At 38.2% G+C, this 23,124-nt stretch overlaps 1 protein-coding gene across 1 annotated transcript in view; it reads right to left on the bottom strand.

Moving 5' to 3' along the window:
• REV3L (REV3 like, DNA directed polymerase zeta catalytic subunit) overlaps positions 1-23,124 on the bottom strand; it is a 123,468-nt gene that overhangs the window by 72,816 nt on the left and 27,528 nt on the right. Inside the window, exon 2 of the mRNA XM_054197314.1 lies at positions 1,126-1,315. Within this exon, the coding sequence (XP_054053289.1) occupies positions 1,126-1,315 (190 nt within the window). The remainder of the gene's footprint in view (positions 1-1,125; positions 1,316-23,124) is intronic.

The following is a 23,124-nucleotide window of genomic DNA, read 5'->3' as shown; positions in this document are numbered from 1 at the left end:
GAGGCAGGGTCTCCTAATCTCTGTCTGTTGTTTTCTCACTGATTCCAAGATTGTCTTCAGCAGTTTACTCTGCCCAGCTTTCGCTGTTGAGATGAACAGCTATACTACAATTCACATAGTTCTCACAAAAAGAACAAAAAGAAGAAATTTGGTGGGTTAGCTTCCTTGTTGCTGCAAAAACACATCAGAAAGTTCTGATTAGAAATGAAGACAAATTATTGCGGCCACTTTACTAGCAATATCTAGAAGATATGACTAAAACTGGCTGGGGAAAAAAAAGATTGTCTTCCTAAACTTAACAGTTAGAAAAAACATATTTCAAAAGTGCATGAAAAAAATAAGTAAAACACAGTGCTGCACAGTACTGAAAATTAGTGTTTACATTGTTTTGAAGATTAAGAAGTCAATGCATGTATAGACTAACTGTATTCCTCCAGGACAGCTTCCTATTATTCACTACGATTTGACATATTTTTCAGTCCTTGTTTACGTAAGTTAAATAAAAATTGATTAAGAGAGTCTTTAAAATGTTAAGATTCAGTAACAACACATAGTTCCAACAGTAGTAGAAAGCTGTTCCGAATAAAATACGACAGTCAGCTTGACAAATAAGTAAATTAATGCTTAAGAGCCTCTGCATCATGGCCTATGCTGCTGGGAGAATCAGATGAATAAATGTGACCTGACAGTCTCTGTGATGTGCCATCTTAAACGAACAGAGAAAAGAAGACCTAGAATCAGGTTCCTGCAAGACTTGCCTGGTCACAGGGAACCTAGAATAAACCCAGACATGTAGAAAATACTGTCTGGAAAGTACTGCTGTAATAGCAGAGACAGAAATGGCTAAAAGGAACAGATTTGGCAAAATGATAGACACTAAAATTCAAGTTTAGGACAAAATGGTTGTGTCAAGTGTTTCAGGGAAAACCTGATGATTATGTTAAAGCCAAAGTATGTGAGAAGAGTTATTTAGTAGTTGTACAAGCCTGTACAAAGACACACGTGGGGGAAAAGAAAAAGGAAAAGCACTGCAGTCACCCAAGTCCATAGTAAGTGCTTTTACATAGTACAACTGCAAAAGCATTTCAAAACAAATAACCAAAAATCCTAACAGGTCATACTTACATTCCAGATACTAATGACACTTTGAAAACATGTTGAATAGAAGACGACGGATTGCCTAAAGCCACATTAAGTGCTCTGTCAATGCTGAATGCCACTTGACGAAGATAGTATTCTGGATGCTGTCCAAAACCATCATATGGTACATAGAGGTAAGGAAAGACACCATGTAAGTGGAGACAAGTCTTCTGACCTAAAGAAGAAAAGGCAAACAATTATTTTCTAATGAGTACATAATTTTCTTCTTTTAAGTAGTCCCTAACTTTGAAATTTTTTTCAGGTTATTTTTAGGTTCTGCAGACAGGATAAATTTATGAAACAAGTTCAGGTGAATTTCAAACAAAAGGTACCAATTTTCAGCAGTTCTCACATTTGATTCATTGACAAAAGCAATACAGAACAGAGTTACATGACACACACAAGCGTCAAATTCTGCTGTTATACAAGCATAATTCTAACAATTTTTTGTAGTAATAACACAACACGTCTCTGAGAATAATTTTGCATATTGAGTCAGTGTTAGATGATTAATGGTTTCTCAGCCTTTGTAAAAAATTTGCAGTACCAAAATTCTTCCCATTTCTCACTAGGATAAGCACACAATCTCTCAGAAATTAAAAAGGAAGTCCAGACCATCTACAAGGACATTCAATATTCTAGTTACTAAGGCATAAGTTGGGATATGGGAAAAAGAAAACAATTTTCAACTTTTCAAATCTGTGGATACCCAAGAGGTCTGTACTACATATGCAGATCTCTAGCATTCTAACAACATGCTTACTTCTCAGCATTAGCTTTCATGAGCCTGCAGTAAGAGCAGAATGAATGAACACATCATGAAAACCATTGTGCTTGACCACAGCTGGAGCTTCAGCTTCAGACATGGTAGTACAGTAACGTGGACTGGGATCTCCCAAACCTACCACATTTTTTCGGGGAGCTAGTCTCAACTGTAATGCATGTTCTCTGTTCTTTCCTCACAACAATACAACAAAGCATGCATTCACTGCTGAAACTAACATCAGATCCTGCTCGCCACCCTTCCAGTCCCAAAAATTGTTCATGACTTCTCACTGGTCAATGGAAGTTTCACAGAAAAATACTATAAGCACATGCTGCCATTTAACCTCCACCGCACCACAGTGATAGGCAAAATATATCATCTTGCATTTTGTTTCCATAATTTCTCTGCATGAAGACAGCAAAACAGTACCTAAAGGCAGTGCTTTCATCAACCAGAAGATAGGTATTACAGACAAAGAGGCGGCACAACTTCACTGATCCACAAGACCAATGAAAAGACTTCGAAAAGTCTGTTCTTTCAAACTGAGATTATTTCTCAAGCATGCGGACCTTGCCCAAACTATTTACACTCAATTCATACCCTTGTCAGTGCACCACTGGCCACACAGTGAAGACAGCTCTAAGACTATTAAAGCATAGGAAGAATGGATCTTCAGAATCAGGGCTGCTTGCAAATTTTTACACCTGTGGAATGCATGCCTACAAATACCATAAATAGGATAGCATTTTATTTTAACTGGGGCTCAGATGTATTGTTCTTTCTTCAAAAATTTATTGGACCTTCACATAATGTCTAGAAGTGAGAGAAATTGCTCAAAGGATGCTCAAAGTACAAGTCCTTTTTCCAAGGTGAATTTTACTCTTCCTGTAACTCACCCCCACCATGTCTCTTCAGCAATGTTTAAATACAACCTATAGACACATTCATAATGTTGAGGTCATCATTTATGATGAATTCTGCCCATGCTTTTAAACTATTTCAGGAGAAGAAAAATCTTATTTATGTATCATGTACTTCAAATAATAGTAGACTAAGAAAAAGGGGAAACTAAAGAAAGAGAAACTATGAACAAGAGGGGGGCTTTAATGGTTAAACAAAGGACAGTTAACAGTTTTACATGGCATGAAAACCTCTGTCCCCCCAATGTGGGCGAAGGCATTTATTACTAGCATGGGAACCAAGAGAGTATTGATCTGTGTAGTGGCAGCAGACCATTTATTTTCTGTACTGAGTCACTAAGGCTGACTTTGAAATAAAGGATTCTGCCCCTTCCCCCCTCCCAATATAATTAACAGAAAATTAATAGCTGTTTGGACTTCTACAGTTCCTCTATTCAAATTTTTTTGTTTGGTTTTTTTTTTTTGGGAGGGCTTTGAGGTTGGTTTTTTTTTTTTTGTTTGAGTTGGAGTGGGGGTGGTATTTTTTTCTTTTTAAATGTATGCCAGGATCATGTTCTGGGAGAAATTCAAATTCATTCGTACATATTATTTGTCTGAATGCCTATTGAAGCTTTTAAAAAACAAACTAACAAATCAATCTACCCCAAACTAAATTTGATATTGGAGCCACAGACTAAGAACTTCTGGCAAATGTATGCAAGACAATTAATTAATAATGCTTTAATAGTTAGCACCTGATTTCTCAAGTTAATTAAATCTAAAATCCAATATATACATTTCTACTGCAGCTATTAATAGTCCTTGCTCAACTGAAATGTGATTTTATTGTTGAGTAAAAAACAAAGAACAGGTATGAAGAATGCTTCCTTCTGTTTCCTTCTGTCCCGTTCCCCTGCATTCCCCCCTTTATGTGCAAAAACCCATGAAAACACTATAGCTTTCAAGTGACCAAAGAGTCAAATCACCACCTAATGCCAGGGAAATCTTGTAAAACATACACACTGAGCTGCTTTTCATTTCTGATTCTGCCAAGAAATCAAACAAGTCACTGCTGATTTAAGACTCCTATTAGGCCAGCAGCTGTTGAGTTACATGGGTTTATACAGCTACTCTGATCCTTGTTAGTATTGACTCATTTACCATGATATTTGATTATATTGCTACTTTTATTTACAATCCATATTACTACAAAAGTCTTACCATGCTAGGGTAAGAACAGAGTCATTTGCTTCCATTATTTAAGTAAAAGCATCAAATTGCACCAAATGCGATCATGTTGAGTCTGAAGCCCAGATTCCAGAAATAGCAACTATGGTTTGCACTAAGCCATTACAAATTCTAGTGGATTCTTTCCAATAGAGCCACAAGGAGAAAACAGATCTACCCAATGAGGATCTCAGGCCACACAGACTCAGCAATTAACATAAATTAAAAACTGAGCTTGGGATAAGGTTAATAAATTTTATGCTTCAAATGTGTCAATCTTATGTTTCTGTTTCATTTCAGAGATACAGGCAGAAGCAAATTTGTACCATGAGAACAGCAGCAACCACCACAGTGACTGCCTGCATTGACCAGTAGATGTTATTTTTACATCTATTTGTAAGTTTCGTTACATCTGTAGAATCAATGGAAGTGGTGCTCACCAGCAGATTCTGCAGAAAAGCCACATGGTTTATACAAACACTCTCCTGAGAATTTCCCAATGCAAAACCGGATGCTTGGAAGTGAGTCCCGGAGTTTTCAGATAGTACAGACCACTAAAATGTTTCACACTGTGGCCTCGTCATGGATCTACTGCACATGTACTTCACAATTATTCTGTACACACACAGTACATATGATGTCTCTATTAACAAATCAACATAGTGTATATGCAAAGTCTAGAACTGGTGGTGATCATGGGTTATCAGCCAGGAGGCAGCTGCTGTCCAAACAATTTCTCTAGCCTACGCTCTCTTAAAGAATGGGGTCTGCACTGGTTGAATTATCTGCAGGTCACAGAACAAGCATCCCAGTGTATGACCCAAGGGGGATGCTGAGTAAACAAACAGAAATCTAGAAGTGAAGCTGAGATTTATTCACAAGTCTTTCAGACGGTGAATGAAGGAACACGAAAGGTGCTGCTATAACATAGAAAAGAGGCAATACACAAACCCTTGAGATACTATGATACTCAACTAGCAAACTGGGTACTTTCTCCTAAAAGAAAAAACTGCGAACTAAATGTCAATATAGATGAATAGCCAGAATAATAATGAATCAATACTACAAAAAAAATGACTCAGTACTTCAGAAATAATATAAATGCAATCTTTTTAGACAGTAAAGAAAGTGAGCCCACCCCCAAATGCATACTTACAAAAGTAAGCAGCATAAATGTTACTGAAGTATTAAACCCAAATATAGCATTTTGTGTACTTGAAACCCACAAGAGAGAGATTCAGAAAACCAGCCTGGTATTTTTTTTTTTTTTTTTTTTTTGAAGATGGTTGCCATATGCATTACTATTAGAAACACGTACCAAGCATAACCCTTGAGCTACTGTATAATTTAAAATATCAGAAGAAAAATCTGTAGCAGCCCTAAGACAGAAAACTTCAATACAGTTAGAAGAGAACTGAAACCAGTATGATAAAGGAATGCAAAAGTTGCTCAACAACTACCCAAGAAGATGCAAGAACCGACATCTTCTGACCACCAGAATGCTTAGCCATACAGGTATGGACAAAACGGAGATGCAATCTATACAGAATCACGGAATGGTTGAGGTTGGAAGGGACCGCTGGAGGCTATCTGGTCCAGTCCCCCTGCCCAAGCATACAAACACCTAATTTCACAGTAGAATAAGCTAGAGAACCTGAGGATTATTATTCAAGTGTCCTCAGAGAAGTGCTCTTTCACCATTTAAAAAAATTGATTTTGCTTTAAACTTCTAAAAATTTATTTCCACTGAGATCAAATTGGACAAATTTTTGTACAAAAGAAAAACATGAAAATTATTAATAAGAGATGTTACTGTATTGTCCAGTTCAGAAATAAAGTTTGCAAACAAATTAGACAAAGAGCACCTAAGGATTCACCACAGCTAGCAGATGACAATTTTTGTATGTATTTGAGGAGGAGGAGAAGACAAAAGTCCATCTGTTCTGGATGTAATTCCACACATACGGAACTACCTGATAGCTCATACTCCAGCACAGGGGAGCTCATGCAGTTACTGCCTCCAGTGATCTCCTCCGGAAGACTTCCATTCTCATGGGAGGATTGTCTGAACAAAGCATACAGATGATCCTAAACCAATGTAGTTTATAGCCTGGAATATTAAAGTACACTGGAATCTACTAAGCCTGTGAGTCAATGTTGAGGTCAAGGCACCCTAAAGAAACCACACACTAGGTTCTAGGATCTGTTCTACCTATGAATACCCAAACCCAACGTTTTCACATTAGACTGACCTAATCACAAGGCTATAGGCAAAGCTCTACAGACCTGGATTTGTACCACCACAGACAGGAATGCAAGATTTCTACAGTAAGAGTAACATCCCGACTCTGCAGCTGAGGGGCATTTCAGCCTCAGTATTGCTTATGCATTAGATAGGATGATTCTAAAATACAAAACCCTTGCATCTGAGATTTTTAATAAAGAAAGAGAGCATGTCCTACAGTTGTAATTCAGTTTTACCAACTTCTTACAAACGATACTCAAAACCATTTAGCTCCTATCCTGTAACTCTTAATTTAGGAACTGAATATAGAGCCCTCACAAACTGAAGTCAATACTGGAAATATTTCGACTAGACATCATCTCATTTAGTATGTAGAAAACAAAAACTAAAGCTAGATAAATATGACTTCAGAAAACAGTTCGATGCCGATCTACATGCAGACATATTTTGCTGTGATATTTCTGACACAGAACACACTGATCCCATTATAAGAAGCTAAGCAGAACCATGGGGAAAACAACTACAGGGAATCCACTCCTATATGTAAACGAACAACCCATTTTGTTGAAGCTCTCCCTAAAGCTGTTATTTTAATTGCTGAACTATGATCCATTTCTCCCGGACCATTGTAAAATACAATGGGGTGGGAATAAAAAGGAGAATGCAACAGCACTTAAATACATGGCAAAATCCCAAGATTTTAGGAAAAATCTGGCTGGAGATTACAAAAAGGATGCAGAAGATGGAAGACAAAGGGGTTTTTATACACTTGCCATCTATTAAAAGTACTTTAAGTGCAGTTCTGTAAAGTGGCAGGACTAATTAAACATGGACAGCATTAGCAGAAGAATGCACACAAAGGCATCAAGCGTGTCACTGCAGGATGCAGGAAAGTCTAGACAGTCGTAGGGGATTTCCTTCCTTTAACATCAATAGTAAAGCAAAGTTATTAGAAGCCAAAAGACATGACACTACCACCTTTTAAAGATTAATAGGTATTTTCAAATAACTGTTGAACCATCTAGATTAAAAAAAAAGAAAACCAAACTGTGAACAATGATGACTACAGAGGGAGGGAAAAGTAACAATGCTGTTAGAAAAAAATTCTAAAATTTAAAATTTCTAAATAGGATAAATATTAAAACCCAATTTGAAAGTCACTTCCTTCCCGCAATACAAATTACCATACCATAGGCAACCTCACTTGCCCTTTCTCCAGGAACAGGCTTCAGAGAGCAACATCAAGTTGTAAGAGGATTACTTCCTCTACCCTGATAGGTAGGTGCAACATGAGCATGGTTTAGATGGCGCTTTAAACTTAAGCTATGTCGCTCACTGGAGTGGGCTTGTCAAGACCTTGATCACTGAATATCACTCAGAACTGAGCTACTGAAAATGGATAGGACTCAGTTACTTTGTAGTGTTAATACAGCCTATGAAATTAAAGTCACCATTCTCTACCTCTCACAGAAAGCAAATAAATCACATACACGGACTGATGTAAGTAAGGTAATACTCTGATGAAGACAAAACCCTTTCCTAGCAAAACTTTGGAAGGCCTTTCCCTCTTAAAACATTTGCTACATCATTCAAAAACATAAAGAGTTTAATCTTCTAATGTCAGAGAGTTCTTTAGTAGTGTATTACATCAATGTAACTTCTTCAGTGATTAAGTGAAACTCAACCTTTTCCCAGAGTCCTGAATCAAGTCAGCTTTTCTCCAAGGGATGAGAAGAAAGGAAGGACTATACACATTGTAGTCTTAAATACTGGATACTAGACTAACAAGAAAAACAAAATAAGGTCTTGCAACAGCAAGATAACCTCAAAACAAAAATCAAGAACTGATCCCAAAGACCATATTTCATATGTAACATTACATACTTGTGAAACGGCTTTCAGTTTTTCCCTGGCACGTAAGAAAACATTTATTTCAGTAACATTTGTAAAAGGGACAGAAAAAATATTTTTAATTACATTTGTTTGAATCCAAATGGAGTGTTTGGTTATTTATAATTCTTTAGTCAGTAGCTGTTCCTTGTAACATGTAATACCTCTACTCTCATGAAAACAAAAAAATAAAAGAAAGCTTATCCACTAGGAAAATGAGGGCCTGTCATTCGTTACCACTAGGTTATTCCTTACCCTTGATGTAGAGATCCTTAGAGAGGGAGAAAGGCTGGGTTTTCCATTCTGTAATTTAATATTAGAAATCTCTGTGTAACTAAGTGCATACTGAAGTAATAACTAGCCTAGAATCAGAGACAAGAGTTCAATTCCCATCCAGGAAGACTTCATGTGTGGCCTTGGGCAAGTTACCATAGATGATGCACTTTCTTGTTGTGAAATGGATGTAACAGTACTTTCACGTCTGAGAAATCTGTTAGAGATAAATATACAAAAGGAACACTCCAAGACAAAAAAAGGATGGGTTCTAGGAGTGCACAATGGCTAGGAAGACATAGGACAAAGTGTTCAAACAAGCTGCAGTATCCTATTGAGGATATTGCCATGTCTATCTCAGTAAGCCTTCAAGAAAAGGAAAGCAAACTTTCACGAGCAATTTGTAGTCCTAGAATCACACTACTGAACGTACTTCTCTTCCAATAGCAGGCCCCCTACCTTTTTTAGCTCACAGTCCTAAACCCTGAAATAGTACCCAGCTTTCTTCAACACTTCTGCATCAGCAAAATTGAAACAACCTGACCATATGAAAAATACATGACCTCAATCTTCCATCTATGGGATGGCTCAGTGCAGCAAGAAAAGTCAGTCAACAGATTTGTTCTTCCACTACAACTATGAGAGGAAACAAAGATGCAAGAAAAGCAGAACATTTAGATGTAAAGTTGAATGACATCCAAAAAAATGAATCCAAACATTCAAGATGCCTAAATATACCACTACAAGAGAAAACAGGTAAAAAATTAGTATGTGGAAAGCGTGTCCCCATATTCAAAAACAAAGACAAAAATTTGGAATAAGTATCACACCACTTTAGTAGGCTCCTAAAAGCAGACAAGGATATCTCACAAATTAGAAGAAAATGCTACGTATCATTGGTTTTGGGGACAGGGCACCCCCTCCAAATGCAGAGGCATAATGTCAGTCTGGCACTTTTGAAAGCAGCATAAGGATCATGTCATGGTTTTGGCCAAATCAGCCACTGGCTGGTGACAGATGCTCCCCCTCTTGTTCATGGAGAGGAGGAGGAGAGATAAAGAGATTTACAAGTTTAGAAGAAACTAAACTACTTTATTTTCCTTTTTATTATTAATATTTCATTAATGAAATAGATACAGTATATAAAAAACCGTATTAAGCTCCCAGCATGATGTCACTGACAGGCACTGGGGAAGTCCCAGGCTGGACTCAGCGACAGGTGGGAACTGGGTTCCAGAGTTGGAGTCAGGAACACACGGACTGGGATCAAAGGCAGATGAACAGACAGGGTCCTCCTCAGACATCAGCCATTGAAGGAAGAGAGTTGACCCTTCGATTCCTCAGCTTTTATACTGAGCATAGGGCAGATGGGATGGAATACCCTTGTTGGTCATTTTTTGGTCACCTGTCCTGTCCGCTCCTCCCCGCAGGTGGGGCCCCTCTACGCTTTTCTGCTTCTGACCCTCCAACAGGGCAAGTAACAAAATTAGGTGACCTTGGTTGTTATAGCAATAAGTATAAGCAAGAGCCTTTCCGCATACCATTCCTTGGCACTGTCTTATCACTCTGAACGAACTCTTTTAGACACAACATGCTGTTAATTTCAGAGAGTTAGAAGAGGCCTAGCTAAGAAGTAAAAATTGCTGAACAGAAAGTTGGTTCTGTTTTACCTTAAACCAGGACAGATCATCTCCCCAGAATCCAAGATCACTGGGGAGTTTCTAGATTCAAGCAAGAAGTCCACAAGCTTCCCTGAATCCAGCCTGGTGGCTGAGCTTAAGGAAGAAGTGGAAAGACTGAGGAGCATTCGGGAGTGTGAAAGGGAGATTGATTGGTGGAGCCACACCCTGCCATCCTTAGGGAAAAAGCAGCAGGAGAGGCTCCACAAGAGGTAGAGGATCCCCTGCCCTCTTGTCACCAGGCAGAAGGAGGGGAACTAGGAGTGGATGGGGGGGAACGGAAGCAGGTACCTCCTTGCGGCAGCAGGAAAGCCCCCTCCAGACCCCCCATACCACCCCAGGTGCCCGTAAAGAACAGATATGGGCCTCTGGAGATATATGATGAGGGCACTAAGGATACTGATAAAGCCCCATCCAAGGAGTTGCCAAAGCAGCCAGCTCCACGCATTAAGACTGCTTCTGTGAAGAGCAGGAGAAGGGCAATAGTCATAGGGAGGTCCATTCTGAGGGGACCTGAGGGTCCCATATGCAGGCCAGACCCAACCGCAGACCAGCTACCAACCCTATCATATATCAACCATGCCCATACCAGAAACGGACCTGGGGGTGCTGGTGGACGGCCAGCTTAACATGAGCCAGCAGCGTGCCCAGGTGGACAAGAAGGCCAACAGCATTCTGCCTTGTATCAGGAATAGCGTGGCCAGCAGGAGCAGGGAAGTGATTGTGCCTCTGTACTCAGCACTGGTGAGGCCTCACCTTGAGTACTGTATTCAGTTCTGGGCCCCTCTGTACAAGAGGGACACTGAAGTGCTGGAGCGTGTCCAGGGGAGAGCTACCAAGCTGGTGAGGGGTCTGGGCATGTTTAGTTTGGAGGAGAGAAGGCTGAGCAGAGACCTCATTGCCTTCTACAACTACCTGAAAGGATGTTGTAGAAAGGTAGGTGTTGGCCTCTTCTCCCAAGTGAATAATGACAGGACCAGAGGAAATGGTCTGAAGTTGTGGCAGGGGAGGTTTAGATTAGATATTAGGAAAAATTACTTTACTGAACGAGTGATCAGGCACTGGAACGGCCTGCCCAGGGAGGTGGTTGAGTCACCATCCCTAGAGGTGTTTAAGAAACGTCTAGATGTGGCACTTCAGGGCATGCTCTAGTGGCAGAGATTGTAGGTTGTTTGGTTGGACTCAATGATCTCAAAGGTGCTTTCCAACCATGAAGATTCTATGATTCTAATCTGTTATCTTCCAAAAGACAAATTCCCCTCAAGTTCTCTAGCAAATGTGCCAGGTCGCAAGGTCCAGAGAACCTGAGAACCCTGGAACAGATGTTTCTACTGCTCAGAGGTTCAAAGACAATAGCATACATAACACCAAACAAAATTACATTTGAAACACTGACTTTTAATGAGTATCAAGTATACACTTCAGTTGTCACTTCTCCAACTGACATCCACTCAATTAATTTCCTCACAGACAGCTTTTTATATCAAATATACATTGTCTTAGTAATTTGAAACATTACGCCTACAAGACCACCTGGTTCACCAAGTCTTGTCTTCTCCAGTCTAGAAAGCCATGCAACGGTCACACAAAACTGAAGTCCATTAGATACTTTGAACTGTGAGGTATCTACAAAAGAAATAATCTCTGAGGCCTCTCAGGCTAGTTTACATTGGGCATTACTGTTGATGGAAAACATCAACTGTAAGCCCCAAAAGCAAGGGCTTTATTTTACTGAGAATTTTTAACTTTTCCAATACGCAAGAGAGGCTCTGTTATTTCTTTTCATGTAAATAACGAGCAAACCATAAAAACTGAGACAGGATATTTATTAAATCAACTCAGTGAAGATATTCTGACAATCTCCATAAAACTATCTCCTCTTGCCGTGAATTGATTAGGACTTGTTTTGAATTCCTGCTGTGACATTAGAAAACAATCTGATCTCCAACTGCAGAACTACTGATAAACCTAGCCATTTATAGGATGTACAGGTACATCACCAGAAAGGAACAGCTATTACCTACAGTTATCACCAAGCAAAATAAGTGACTTCATAGTGGAGACTGTAGGAAAAATATAACTCATGAAATTTACTGTTATGCGGTTGAACTAGAACCAGGGAAGTCCAGAGATGCAGAAGATAATTTAAAAGTACAAATCTCTGGAAATAATGGAGACCAAAGCTAAACACCTCAGAGATCAAGGATGAGCTACTTATAAACCATTCTTCACAAGTTTAATTACTTGTGAGTTATGAGAAATGGCAACAGTATTTTCTTCTTTTCTTAGCAGAAACAAGCAGACACACAAGGTGAGGTTAAGTATTTGCTTAATTAAATACCCATCTACAAAACGAGCCACATACAAAGTGTTATACAGACTACTCATGTAAGCAGCCGGACAATATCAGTGATATTTCTAGAATGAGTGTCAGAAGTCACCAGGATGCCAGCTAAAATGAACTAAAACACATGAAGGAGGAAAACATAGGTGGCTGCAGCTACAGATTCTAGCTATCATACCAGGCTCTTGGCACGCACAGGCTCACAACACAGGCCAAGCTGCTATTCCAGTAAGAAAAGCAGCCACATGAATGCAACAGAGGCAGACTATATTAGCCCACACTGACCAAAGCATAGGTGAATAGAACAGAGCATATTTACTAGTCCCAGATAAACTAATGGTGTGTACTTTACTGCATCCTTTAAGAGATGAAAAAATAAGTCAGTAGTAAAAAGGGGGGGCAGAGTAGTCACACAGCCTTTTGTTTCCATTTCCTTCAACTAGTTTTCAAAGACTGTTACTGCTACACAAATTCTCTTAGGTATCTTACTAGTAGTTCTTGATGAAAATAACACAAGCCACATATAAATGGAAATTGGTGCATATATATTCAAAGGAGAAAAAGTTTTCCTGGTTGATAACTGAGCTTGAACTTTCACCTCCGCATGAGGCTCATCTGTCTATTAAATGCTGTAATGAATATACACTGTTCCAGTCACTATTCCCCTCTTTTTCCTGTGTCAGACAAAACCAGTTGAAACATTTTAATTCAACTGGAAGAAAACAGGTATTTTTCTGTCAGCTAGATATTGCCAAAGACTATTTGTTACTGTAAACTGCAGGCAAAACCCCTTGACATTAATTGCGATAAGGTTAACAGTGTTTTCATCAGTATTATCTTCCATAGACACTTTTCAGATATGTTGACTATTTGTCAATTCCTGAACACCACCAAGCTTGTGTAATCCCAGAGAAATGATACACTGTAGAGTATACACACTCTCAGGAGTCAGATTAGTTTATGTTAACAAGTAAATGACACCACATTCTGTTTTTCTCTTCCTCTGTTCTTCAAACAGTGCTAACTAATTCTATGAATATTTCTTGGAATTTTTCTTTTCTTCTGTATTTGCATTAGGATCTACCATTTGCAGGTAACTCAAGTCAGTCTATTGCTCTAGCTGATGACAGCTAGATGACACGCTCCACAAAAACAAGCCCTGTTTTTAGGATACCCATAAGCAAATTTGCAACACTTGATACTCCTTATCACACATATCTTTTTATTTCATTAAAGTAGTTCTTAACATCTTTTGTATGTTATAAGCTTATCATTTTTGGCTTTTGAAAGGGCTATACTGCAGCAGCAATAGCAGGGAACAGAATTTCGTGACCCAGAAAATAAACTGTGTTCTTACTAAGTCTGTGTTCAGGGTTTATGTTGCAAGCTGCTGGCAGAGGTGGGGGGGTGCTGCAGGGGTCGTGATTGTGGGAAGAGGCTGGGGCTGCCCTGTGCGGAACACAGACAGCTCTAACAGACCCACCGCAGAGCACAGCTAAGCCCCTCAGCCAAGCTGGGGGCACCTCTGGGAAAACACGTTCAAGAAAGGGAACACAAAGTCAGAGAAAAGAGGAGGAGGAACAGCCCCATGGCAGAGCAGATATCCCCTGCAGCTCATGGAAGAGCCCACATCAGAGATGATGTTCCCTGCAGCCTCTAAAGGACCCCACAGTGGAGCGCAAGGATATTCCTGAAGGAACTGCAGCCCATGAAGAACCCACACCAGAGCAGAGGGAAGACATGAGGAGGAAGGAGTGGCAGAGAGATGCCACAACGTACTGACTGCAATACCCCTGCCATCCTCCATGTGAGCTTGGCAGGGCTTATTGAGGAGGCTGGAGTGAAGGAATGAAGCTAAGCCTGGGAGAGGAGGGAGGAAAGGTGTGCTGTTTTAACATTTGAGTTTGTTTCTCTCTACCTGAATCAATTTTAATTGGCAGTACATTAGTTAATTTTCCTCAAGTAGAGTCTGTTTTGCCCGCAATGGTAATTGGTAAGCAATTGCCCTGTTGTTATCTCAACCTATTGCTTTACTGTTTCTGTTTTTCCTCTTTTATCCCCTGCCCTACCAGACTGAGGGGGGGTTGGTGCAAGCCAGCAGCTGTGTGGGAATTTGGCTGTTACCCAAGTCTAACCCGGCACACACCAATTAACAGAAATGACCCCAGGCTGCCAACCTCTAGAGACTACAAACTATTTCAGAAGTCTTGGAAAAGGTAACAAAGTAAAGTAAGTCTTAGTGTTAGTAGACTTACACCTGCTACCTTGTGATCTATAACTTCTCCAGAAGATTTCAGAGGGCGTTACAGTTGCAAGTCTCTGCTTTAAACCTTTATTCAAAGTAGAAGCTTCAGCCTAAACATATTAACTTCACAAAAAACAACATACAGCCCCAATCCCCAAAGTAATAAAACCTTTCAATGCAACATTAACATATTTCACCACAAACTTTCCATATATCAGTCATATTAGCATAACTTACATTAAATAACATAATGGTATAAACATTGTCCATTTGTTGCATTAATATAATTAAACAGTCTAGGAGAAAGTATTATCCTTTACAACAAAGCTATTTAAAAACATATTAGGGAAAGATATGCTTATTCATGAGCCTTCCAAGAAAGGCTATGCACAAAGGCACAGAATGTCCAAGAAATTTCTAAGTGGGGGGAAAAAAAAGCAACAGCAAGCATATAGGGCGATAAAATGCTGTAATCCAGTGAAGCTTTTTAAAAAGATGCTATAAATTGAGATTGCATGAATCCTTATTCAAAGTTTTCCCTAAGGATTCTACACAAATGAAATGATTTTCAGCTGATATAGCAGCCTTTGGCTTGCTATGAACTGATTCCCAGCCAAAGTCAATTCCATAGAGCTATTAGAGGGAGTAGCTCCACAGACGATTTACAGAAGCTGTATTCTTGAAGGTTCCTAGTCTGAATCCTGATTCATCTAACAGAATTGTAAATCCTGAGCAATTCTGTAGCTTGTATCACACACAAAATAATCTTACTGCCCCCTTTTCCTTCAGATTATTTTTAACCTCTTCACTCCAGTTTAACAGTTGTTCAATAATTATTATACATATCTTCAATAGCTATTCAGGATTAACTCTTAAGAGGTACTATGCAAGTGCAAAAATAACTGTTTTAAGCAGTAGAAACAACAGCAGCATTTGAAAAGTCAAATTCAGATTATAGCATTTTTCAGTATTTTTTTTTTTTAATTCTGATGAAAGATGTTCTCCTTTACACTACAATAGTGTGGTATAGGGAAATCATGCTACAGTAATGTTATTTCTCTATTTTTATTTTGCTTGCCAAAATATTAGATAGTCTGCTTGCTTGTCAAAAGACATGGGAGGGTAAGAGTCTTAATACAAGAAAAAAGGTCCTCGAAACCAAAAGTAAACACTAGCTCTTTTTAGACTTACGCTTTTCCCGTGGATTTATCCATGGCATTTCAAACGAACCTATATTTTATCTTTTTGTCTTCTACTGTGGATACAGTTCTCAGACCTCTGCCACACCCTCAGCTGTGGTTACTAACAAGAAGTGTTTTTTCCCCCCACTCCAGGTAAACAAAGACCTTAGCATCCACTTAAGTCAATAGATACTAAATACAGGCACAGCATCCGTGACTCTTCAAATGTGATCTTTTTATGCCACCTTCTGTTCCTTTATATATTACAAAATATATAAATGAATGCTCTTTCAGTAATACAGCTGGTGTTACTATTTTATTCTGCGCATTTTGCAATGCTATTAAATATCTTACTTCCTATTTTGGTTTCTTTTGTGACACACTACTTCACTTCCTCATCTTGAATTAGGCATCCATCCCCCTCTTTTCATCTTCTGTAAAGTCTGCTGTCTCTTGGCAGCACTGGAAGGGTTTCATGGCTTTTTGCCTGCTCTAGCCTGCCTTTCTGCAAAGAAAACCCAGTCTTCGTAGCTCTCTTATCTCAGGCTTGTTACAGTCATTAATTGATAACATACACACTGTTCTAGTTCTTCACATAATTACAACTGCAAGATCTTTTTCTGTCTCAGTGCTACAGAAAAAATATTTAAACATTTGAGCACTTTACAGAAAGCGTGTATCCAAAGACTGTTTGTCTTGTACAGATCATTACATGTGGTTGTCTTGTATTTACTCAATAACCTTCAGAGAGGCTGTAAAGACTGTGTAGACTGGATGTTTCACTTGCCAAGACAAGGTATTTATAGCAGTGTCTGCATTCTTTAAGAAATGTTTTGAAGTGTTACTCAGAAGTATCTGTTGCTGATGTAGTATCACCCAGTACAGATATTCCTATTTTATAGGGTCATCTCACTGGCTATTAAATTGTTGAAATTCTGTGCACAGCACAGCTCTAACTGTTGACTACCTTTCTGCACTGAAAACAAAAGCTCTCCCTCACATATCATTAAAAAAAAAAAATAATGGAGAAAAACCAGCTAGCAATCTAGCTTCACATTTTAAGCTAATTCGACAAATGCTCAGAGGAAGTACTCAGTACCAGTTGTTTCCTTGCTCTGTTCAGATTTGACCCCTCTCTACCTCCACTTATCCTTTTTCCCAAACCAGTGACAGCAGTGATACATAAGCAGTATGTTTTAACAGTTTTTAACCAGCCTTCCCAAAAACGTGTTCCTCACATTTGACCTTAAAATTTTAAGATCAAGACTAGAACATTATCAAAAGTGGCAGAAGTGTGACAAACTCCTTCCAGCATTGATGCGTTGTCAAAAAGGATGTTTATTTTTCACTATCAGTCCACAGCTTTTTCTAAAATGTAGTTTTCTGTTAATGTTTTAAGAAATTTTCTATTCTTTTAGGAGTCAAGATACCATGCTTTAGAAGCTCCCTGCATCCTGTGTTTTGAATGCCCTACGGCACTGAAATCAGAGAGGCAGAGAAGTTATAAGTACACTTTTGATTATAATCAGCATTGTTCATGTTCTGGAAAGGTCACTGTGGAATGAACTCACTACTCTGGCAGCTCACTAGGAATTATCCTTGAATCTTAATAGCACAGATGTATCCTACACCTACTGAAAGACTCTTATTATCACCATTACCATCGACAATTTTGTGGACCGTGTATCCACATATTTACAATAACAACTATGTGGATGAGCATGGTACTTTTAAGTAATGCTGTATATGGAAACTGTTCAGGTATTTAATCTTTCTTTAATGTAGCACCTAGTTCAGAGAAAAATTAACAGGAACAAGCCTGAATAACTACATGACCAACTAGAAGAAAAGACAAGTTAATACTTTGTGACTAAGTGATATACTACACACTACAAGTTTTCCTTTAAAAATAAAAACAAATTCTGAGCTATGATGGGTATTTCGTCTGTGATTTTGTCTAAGAGCATTAATAGCGTGCAGCAAGAGCAGAATAACTGCAGTCAAATACAGACTCCCCCTCTCTAGGTTCTCAGTAGCTCCGCTGCTGGTATCCAGCAAGCACAGTAAGAAAAATGAAGGCAAAAAAAAAAAAAAAGGAAACCCCCCAAAAGTAAAGCACTTATGGAGAGGGGGAGAGAAAAGATAAATGGAGAGATAAAGAAACATGGGGAGAAAACAGGAAGCAGGAGTCTGAGAATGACAACAAAAACAGACAGAGCAGACTGGCAGATGATAACAACTGATAACCTGAATTCAACTTGCAACTCAAACAGTCAATCTATTGGCAGAAAACTTAGTAAGTGCCAGAACTAAGTGCTATTAGTTAAGTCTTTGGCTCCTCAGGTATACGTATTAAATAAAAGTTTAATTGTGCAACCGACAGTGATTCTTTAACAGAACCTTAGCTTCACCTGATATGCAGGAAAGACCTGGAATCTGCAAGTCAGACAGAACTACATACTGAATGCAGTAGAATGCATATCTCATTTGACACAGTAGTTATAAATTTATGGCAATAAAGCAGGCATCAACACATATGGAAAGATTCATCATCAAGGCAGATGAGTATCATTCTAGAAAACTGATACCATTCCCACCTTTCTCTTGGAATTTTTATTGTGATGGCCAAGTCATATGTAAAAAAGGCAGAGGGGGCCTTTTTTACAGAGACAGCTAAAAATAAATGATTTAGAAAACTGCTAATTATTTCTATGCTTAATTAAATCATTAACCATTGTAACACTATAAAAACTTAAACCCTAAAAAACTTAGACACCCACAAAAGTTCAAGAAATTTCAAATCTAGTATCTTCATTTTGGAATCTCAGTTCTTCATGTACAAGATAATATCACTATCTCAGCTCTGACTTGCAGATAACTTCACAAAAAGTTATAAATACATTGAAATTACAGGAATAAAAAAAACCTCTAAAAGTGAATGTTTTATTTGGGTTAAGTTTTTGACTGTGGTTGATAAATAAGATTATGCCTACCAGCTGAGTAATTGCATAAAAAGTCACTGAGCGCCATGTGCTAATTGCTAGAGAGAATGCGAAAAAATAGCATTTGATCACATTATCAAAAATCATCCTAATGCTTTCACACAGGGGAAAAGATTTCTGGCATGCCTTCACACTTTTTAGTGACCGCAACCCTGGTGTTCTTTTAACAAAGAATTTATATGCAGCACTGATAAATAGGGACTGCAGAACTCCTACAAAAGATGAGGAAAAGATGAGATGGGAGGGGAACTAGTTAAAATCTGGCAACTTTGAAGGCTGAAGATGCCTCTGCTCATTGAAGGGGGGTTGGACTAGATGACCTTTAAAGGTCCCTTCCAACCTAAACCATTCCATGATTCTATAAAGGTGAAAAAACAATCTGAATTGGCCAGTAGATGCCACTTGGCAGACCTTGCTGAGCTAGATTAAGAACTAAAGTAAGTTGTTCCTTCCCTTAGGAAACAGAATGACCAAAAGTATTGATTATCGAAGTTTCTATTGGTATTTCCAAGGGACCTTAAGCCTGTTTTTCTCCTTTGTTGCCTAGGTGTAGCTGATATTTCAGGTTAGGCCTCTGATCATTTACTACGTTTTGATAAACAGTATAAAAAAAGAAAGCAAATTAACAATAAGACATTGAATAATGGAAGAGTTTGAGACAGGCAAAAGCTAGATGTGTTCAAACTGAAACCACCAATTTATTGAAGTTCGAGGCTGCCGGTAAGTCACAAAATTCCTACAGGAAGCAACAATATATTATCAGAACATACAGAACTAAGCAACCATGAATGGTACCATGACACACATGCCTTGCTGGTGTAAGAATGACACCAGCTTTTACTTGTCACTTCTATCTTTACATGTCACTTCTACCCACTATCTACCAAATGCAAATTGACCAACATTAAGTTCAACCCCAGCACAACTGACATCTAACATACTATTTAATCTTCTCAATCAAGATCAGGCCAGGCCACAAAGAGGGAACCTGTTACGTTACAAACCACTTTTGGTTCAGTTATTTCTGTAGGCTGTCTTTTATTTTGAATCTATACTTTCTCATGCAATTTCAGTCCTATAAGAGCAATGTAACAGCATGAGTCACCTTGTGGCTGGAATGAATAATGTACTAGATTCCTTATGAACTTTAATCTAAAAACATTTTTATGACAGTACTGCGTGTTCAGCATCTGCACACATCAACTTCAGCAAGCGTGCCAAAAGGTGAAACAATGAACGCAGTTGGTTGCAAACACTATAGCTGAATTGATAAAGATTTACTTCTCATAACAGCACATCAGAAGCTTTATTATAAGCATATATAGATTCATTTGAGTTAGAGGTAAAGTACTTGCTTACTGGTTGGTTTTTCCAAATTAAAATGTCAAATTTATTTAAATATGACCTATGACTTGTTACTGAAATATAAGCGTGTTTTAAGTGATTATATTTTAAGGTAATTTTGTTAAAGAGATTAAGGGATGGGGCATCTACCACCTCTCCGGGCAACCTAAATAATAACACACAGCTATACAAAACTGCTATATATGCTCCTCAGGTTTTAATTTTTGTCCTTTTATTCCTCTAGGAAAGGCAAGGGAAAGCAAAAAAAGCAAAATACAGCATAAGGAAAGAAAAAAACCAACCCCCAAACCAACTTTGTGCTCCAAGCATTTCAATACAAAAATATCCTCCATGTGTTTATACAGAGAGAAGACATGACATGGAAAGATGATTCTTTAGAAAAAGCAATTCAGCTGTACAGTAGAGATAAAATCAGATGAAAACTAAGCTGCCTAGGTTCTCCATTTTTCTTTTGAAATTGTACAAGACTTTGGACATCTGCACTAGGAACTGGGCTGGAACACTGATCTGGCTAAAAATTCATCCCGCGAGAAAGATTACTCTTTCAACATATATCAATTCTGCCAAGTTCACCATAACTTATTGTGCCAGCACACACAGAGGCAAAGCTGCACTGGGCAGTTGTGCGCAGTACTTGCTTCATGTAGTATCCATGTCAGCTGATAGACAGCATAAACAGCACTTAAAACTATAACCTAAACGTTAGCTGCTTTAAAAGCAAAGAAAAACAATCCTGTACTGCCACATTCTTAACAGTGGAAAGGAACACTTAGACAGTAGGTACACCCATCCAGCTTTTATGTTGTGCCGCCTCCACGATTTTACTACAGAAAGATAAAAAGCAGTATTTTCTGCAAATACAAGGAAATACTAGAATGCCAGTTAACTAACTGCTATAAAATATTTGAGCGAACAATCTTTTTTGAGGTCGGCCTTTCATTAGCTTATGACAGAAAACTGTTAAAATATTGTAAGTGGTTTTAAAAACAATAACAATCTCTAGATGTTCCTTACTTTTAAAGCAAGCTGGTCAGCCAGTATTTTTGGCAAACTAGATTGACAAAGCAAGTAACTTCCAAAGATTAATAAAACAGAAAGGGATATGTTCTACATTTTCAAGACACAAATCCTATTATTCTTATCACTTGTAAATACCATAAGGCGATTTGAGTTTCATGTGGAGAAAAAGAACTAATTAATCCAGAGTGTAAAGCAAATTAAGTGTTTCTAAAAGCAGAGCAATTATATCAATGTTAATATAACTGGATCAGAGTTCAGACAGTGCGAATGGGGAAACTCACATTTATGCTTTTTTTTTTTTTAAAGGGGGTTGGTTCATAATCAAGAAATGTACCAGTAAAGCTTTATATACTTTGTAGTTATTTATTGGACAACATAAGCAGACATGCATTCATGCTTTAAGGCTATGGAATCACAATACACCAGAAATTAACAAAACCAGTAAATTTCAAGCTTTAAGACAGATTTACTGAACACCTACAGGTCAGAAAACAGCTGCAACTGACAAACCAATTAAAAGAACTAAAGAGAACACAGATATGATAAAAGTTACATACAGTAAGAATTCCCTCCCCCCTCCCCCCCCTTCTCTGCCCCCCTTCTCCTCCCCCAAGTAAACCAATGACAGTTTTGGGAATGTCCTTTATAAAGAAACATCTATACAATGAAAACAAACATGCATGAAAGTTCTCAAAGAAATCACAGCATAAGAAATTGGCTCAGCATTGGAGATTCAAACATATCTGCACAAATGAGCAATGCTTCCTCAGGGATAGTACAGCTCACTTTTTAGTTACTGTGTCAGAACTCTGATTTATCAAATCACTTTAAAAAGAGTGGAACAAAAGCAATCTAATTGCAATAACCCCACAATAGAGGATTCAAGACACACACCACGATGTGTAGGTAGGCATGCAAAAGAATGCCAATTTACTTAAACATTCAATAAAAAGTAAGGCAATTGTTAAGAAAACTTTCAAGAACTACTGATGATAGAAATCAACATTGTGGCTTGCCATGTGACCAGGCTTACATTTTTGCTCCAAAGAAATTTGAGGTTAACCAACTAATAATTAACATCTGCACTCAACTTGAAGACATATAGCTCTAGGGATGTGTATTACAAAACATGCTATTTTCTAAAGTCTCTTTATTCTAGTTAAAAAAAAATAAATGCTTAACAGTCTAATTTGCAGCTCATTGCTTATAAAAAAAATTGTGCAGACAAGACCCCAGTGTACACGATAAACATAACTTTCCTTTTTCTAATGCAGACACATCCAATAAAGGATTGTCTAACTTCAGATGGAGCTAATACGGTCAAAGTAATTTTTAAAACTTTCCTAGTGCCAAGTCAATTATTTCAGCAAAAGCAGAATCATTACAAAAATAAGTAGACACAATCTACCAATAAAACTACTCTTCACGTAGTTATCACACCAAGTATAAATGACAGGATCTGTCTAGTTACCTGCCTGCACTTTTAAGGCCCATGCATCCCATCTAAACGTGTGAGGATGTTTATTTGCAATTTCCTATCTTGGCTCATTTTACTATGTGTACTTGAATCCAAAGCTTCTATCACATACTTTGTGCTACTGTTCACTCCATTAAGATGCTTCTGTAACTGCTGTCCGCTGGGGAAAAAATAAGAGTACATTTATTTTCATGTGTCTAATTGTCAACAGAACTGTACTGTTTACATGAACCTAACAGTGAAATGAGCCTAAAGACTCCACTGAAGTTTGACCTACAAGGAAAAAGGAAAAAATGAGTGCTGAGAAAGAACCATAAAAATAGTAGGAACAGCACCATCATCTCTACAAAGTTGCATATTTTACATACTTA

This window comes from Rissa tridactyla, chromosome 3 (genome assembly GCF_028500815.1).
Source record: "Rissa tridactyla isolate bRisTri1 chromosome 3, bRisTri1.patW.cur.20221130, whole genome shotgun sequence".
Taxonomy (NCBI): Eukaryota; Metazoa; Chordata; class Aves; order Charadriiformes; family Laridae; genus Rissa; species Rissa tridactyla.
The sequence above is the reverse complement of the archived record's forward strand: the minus strand, read 5'-3'. Positions and strand labels throughout refer to the sequence as shown.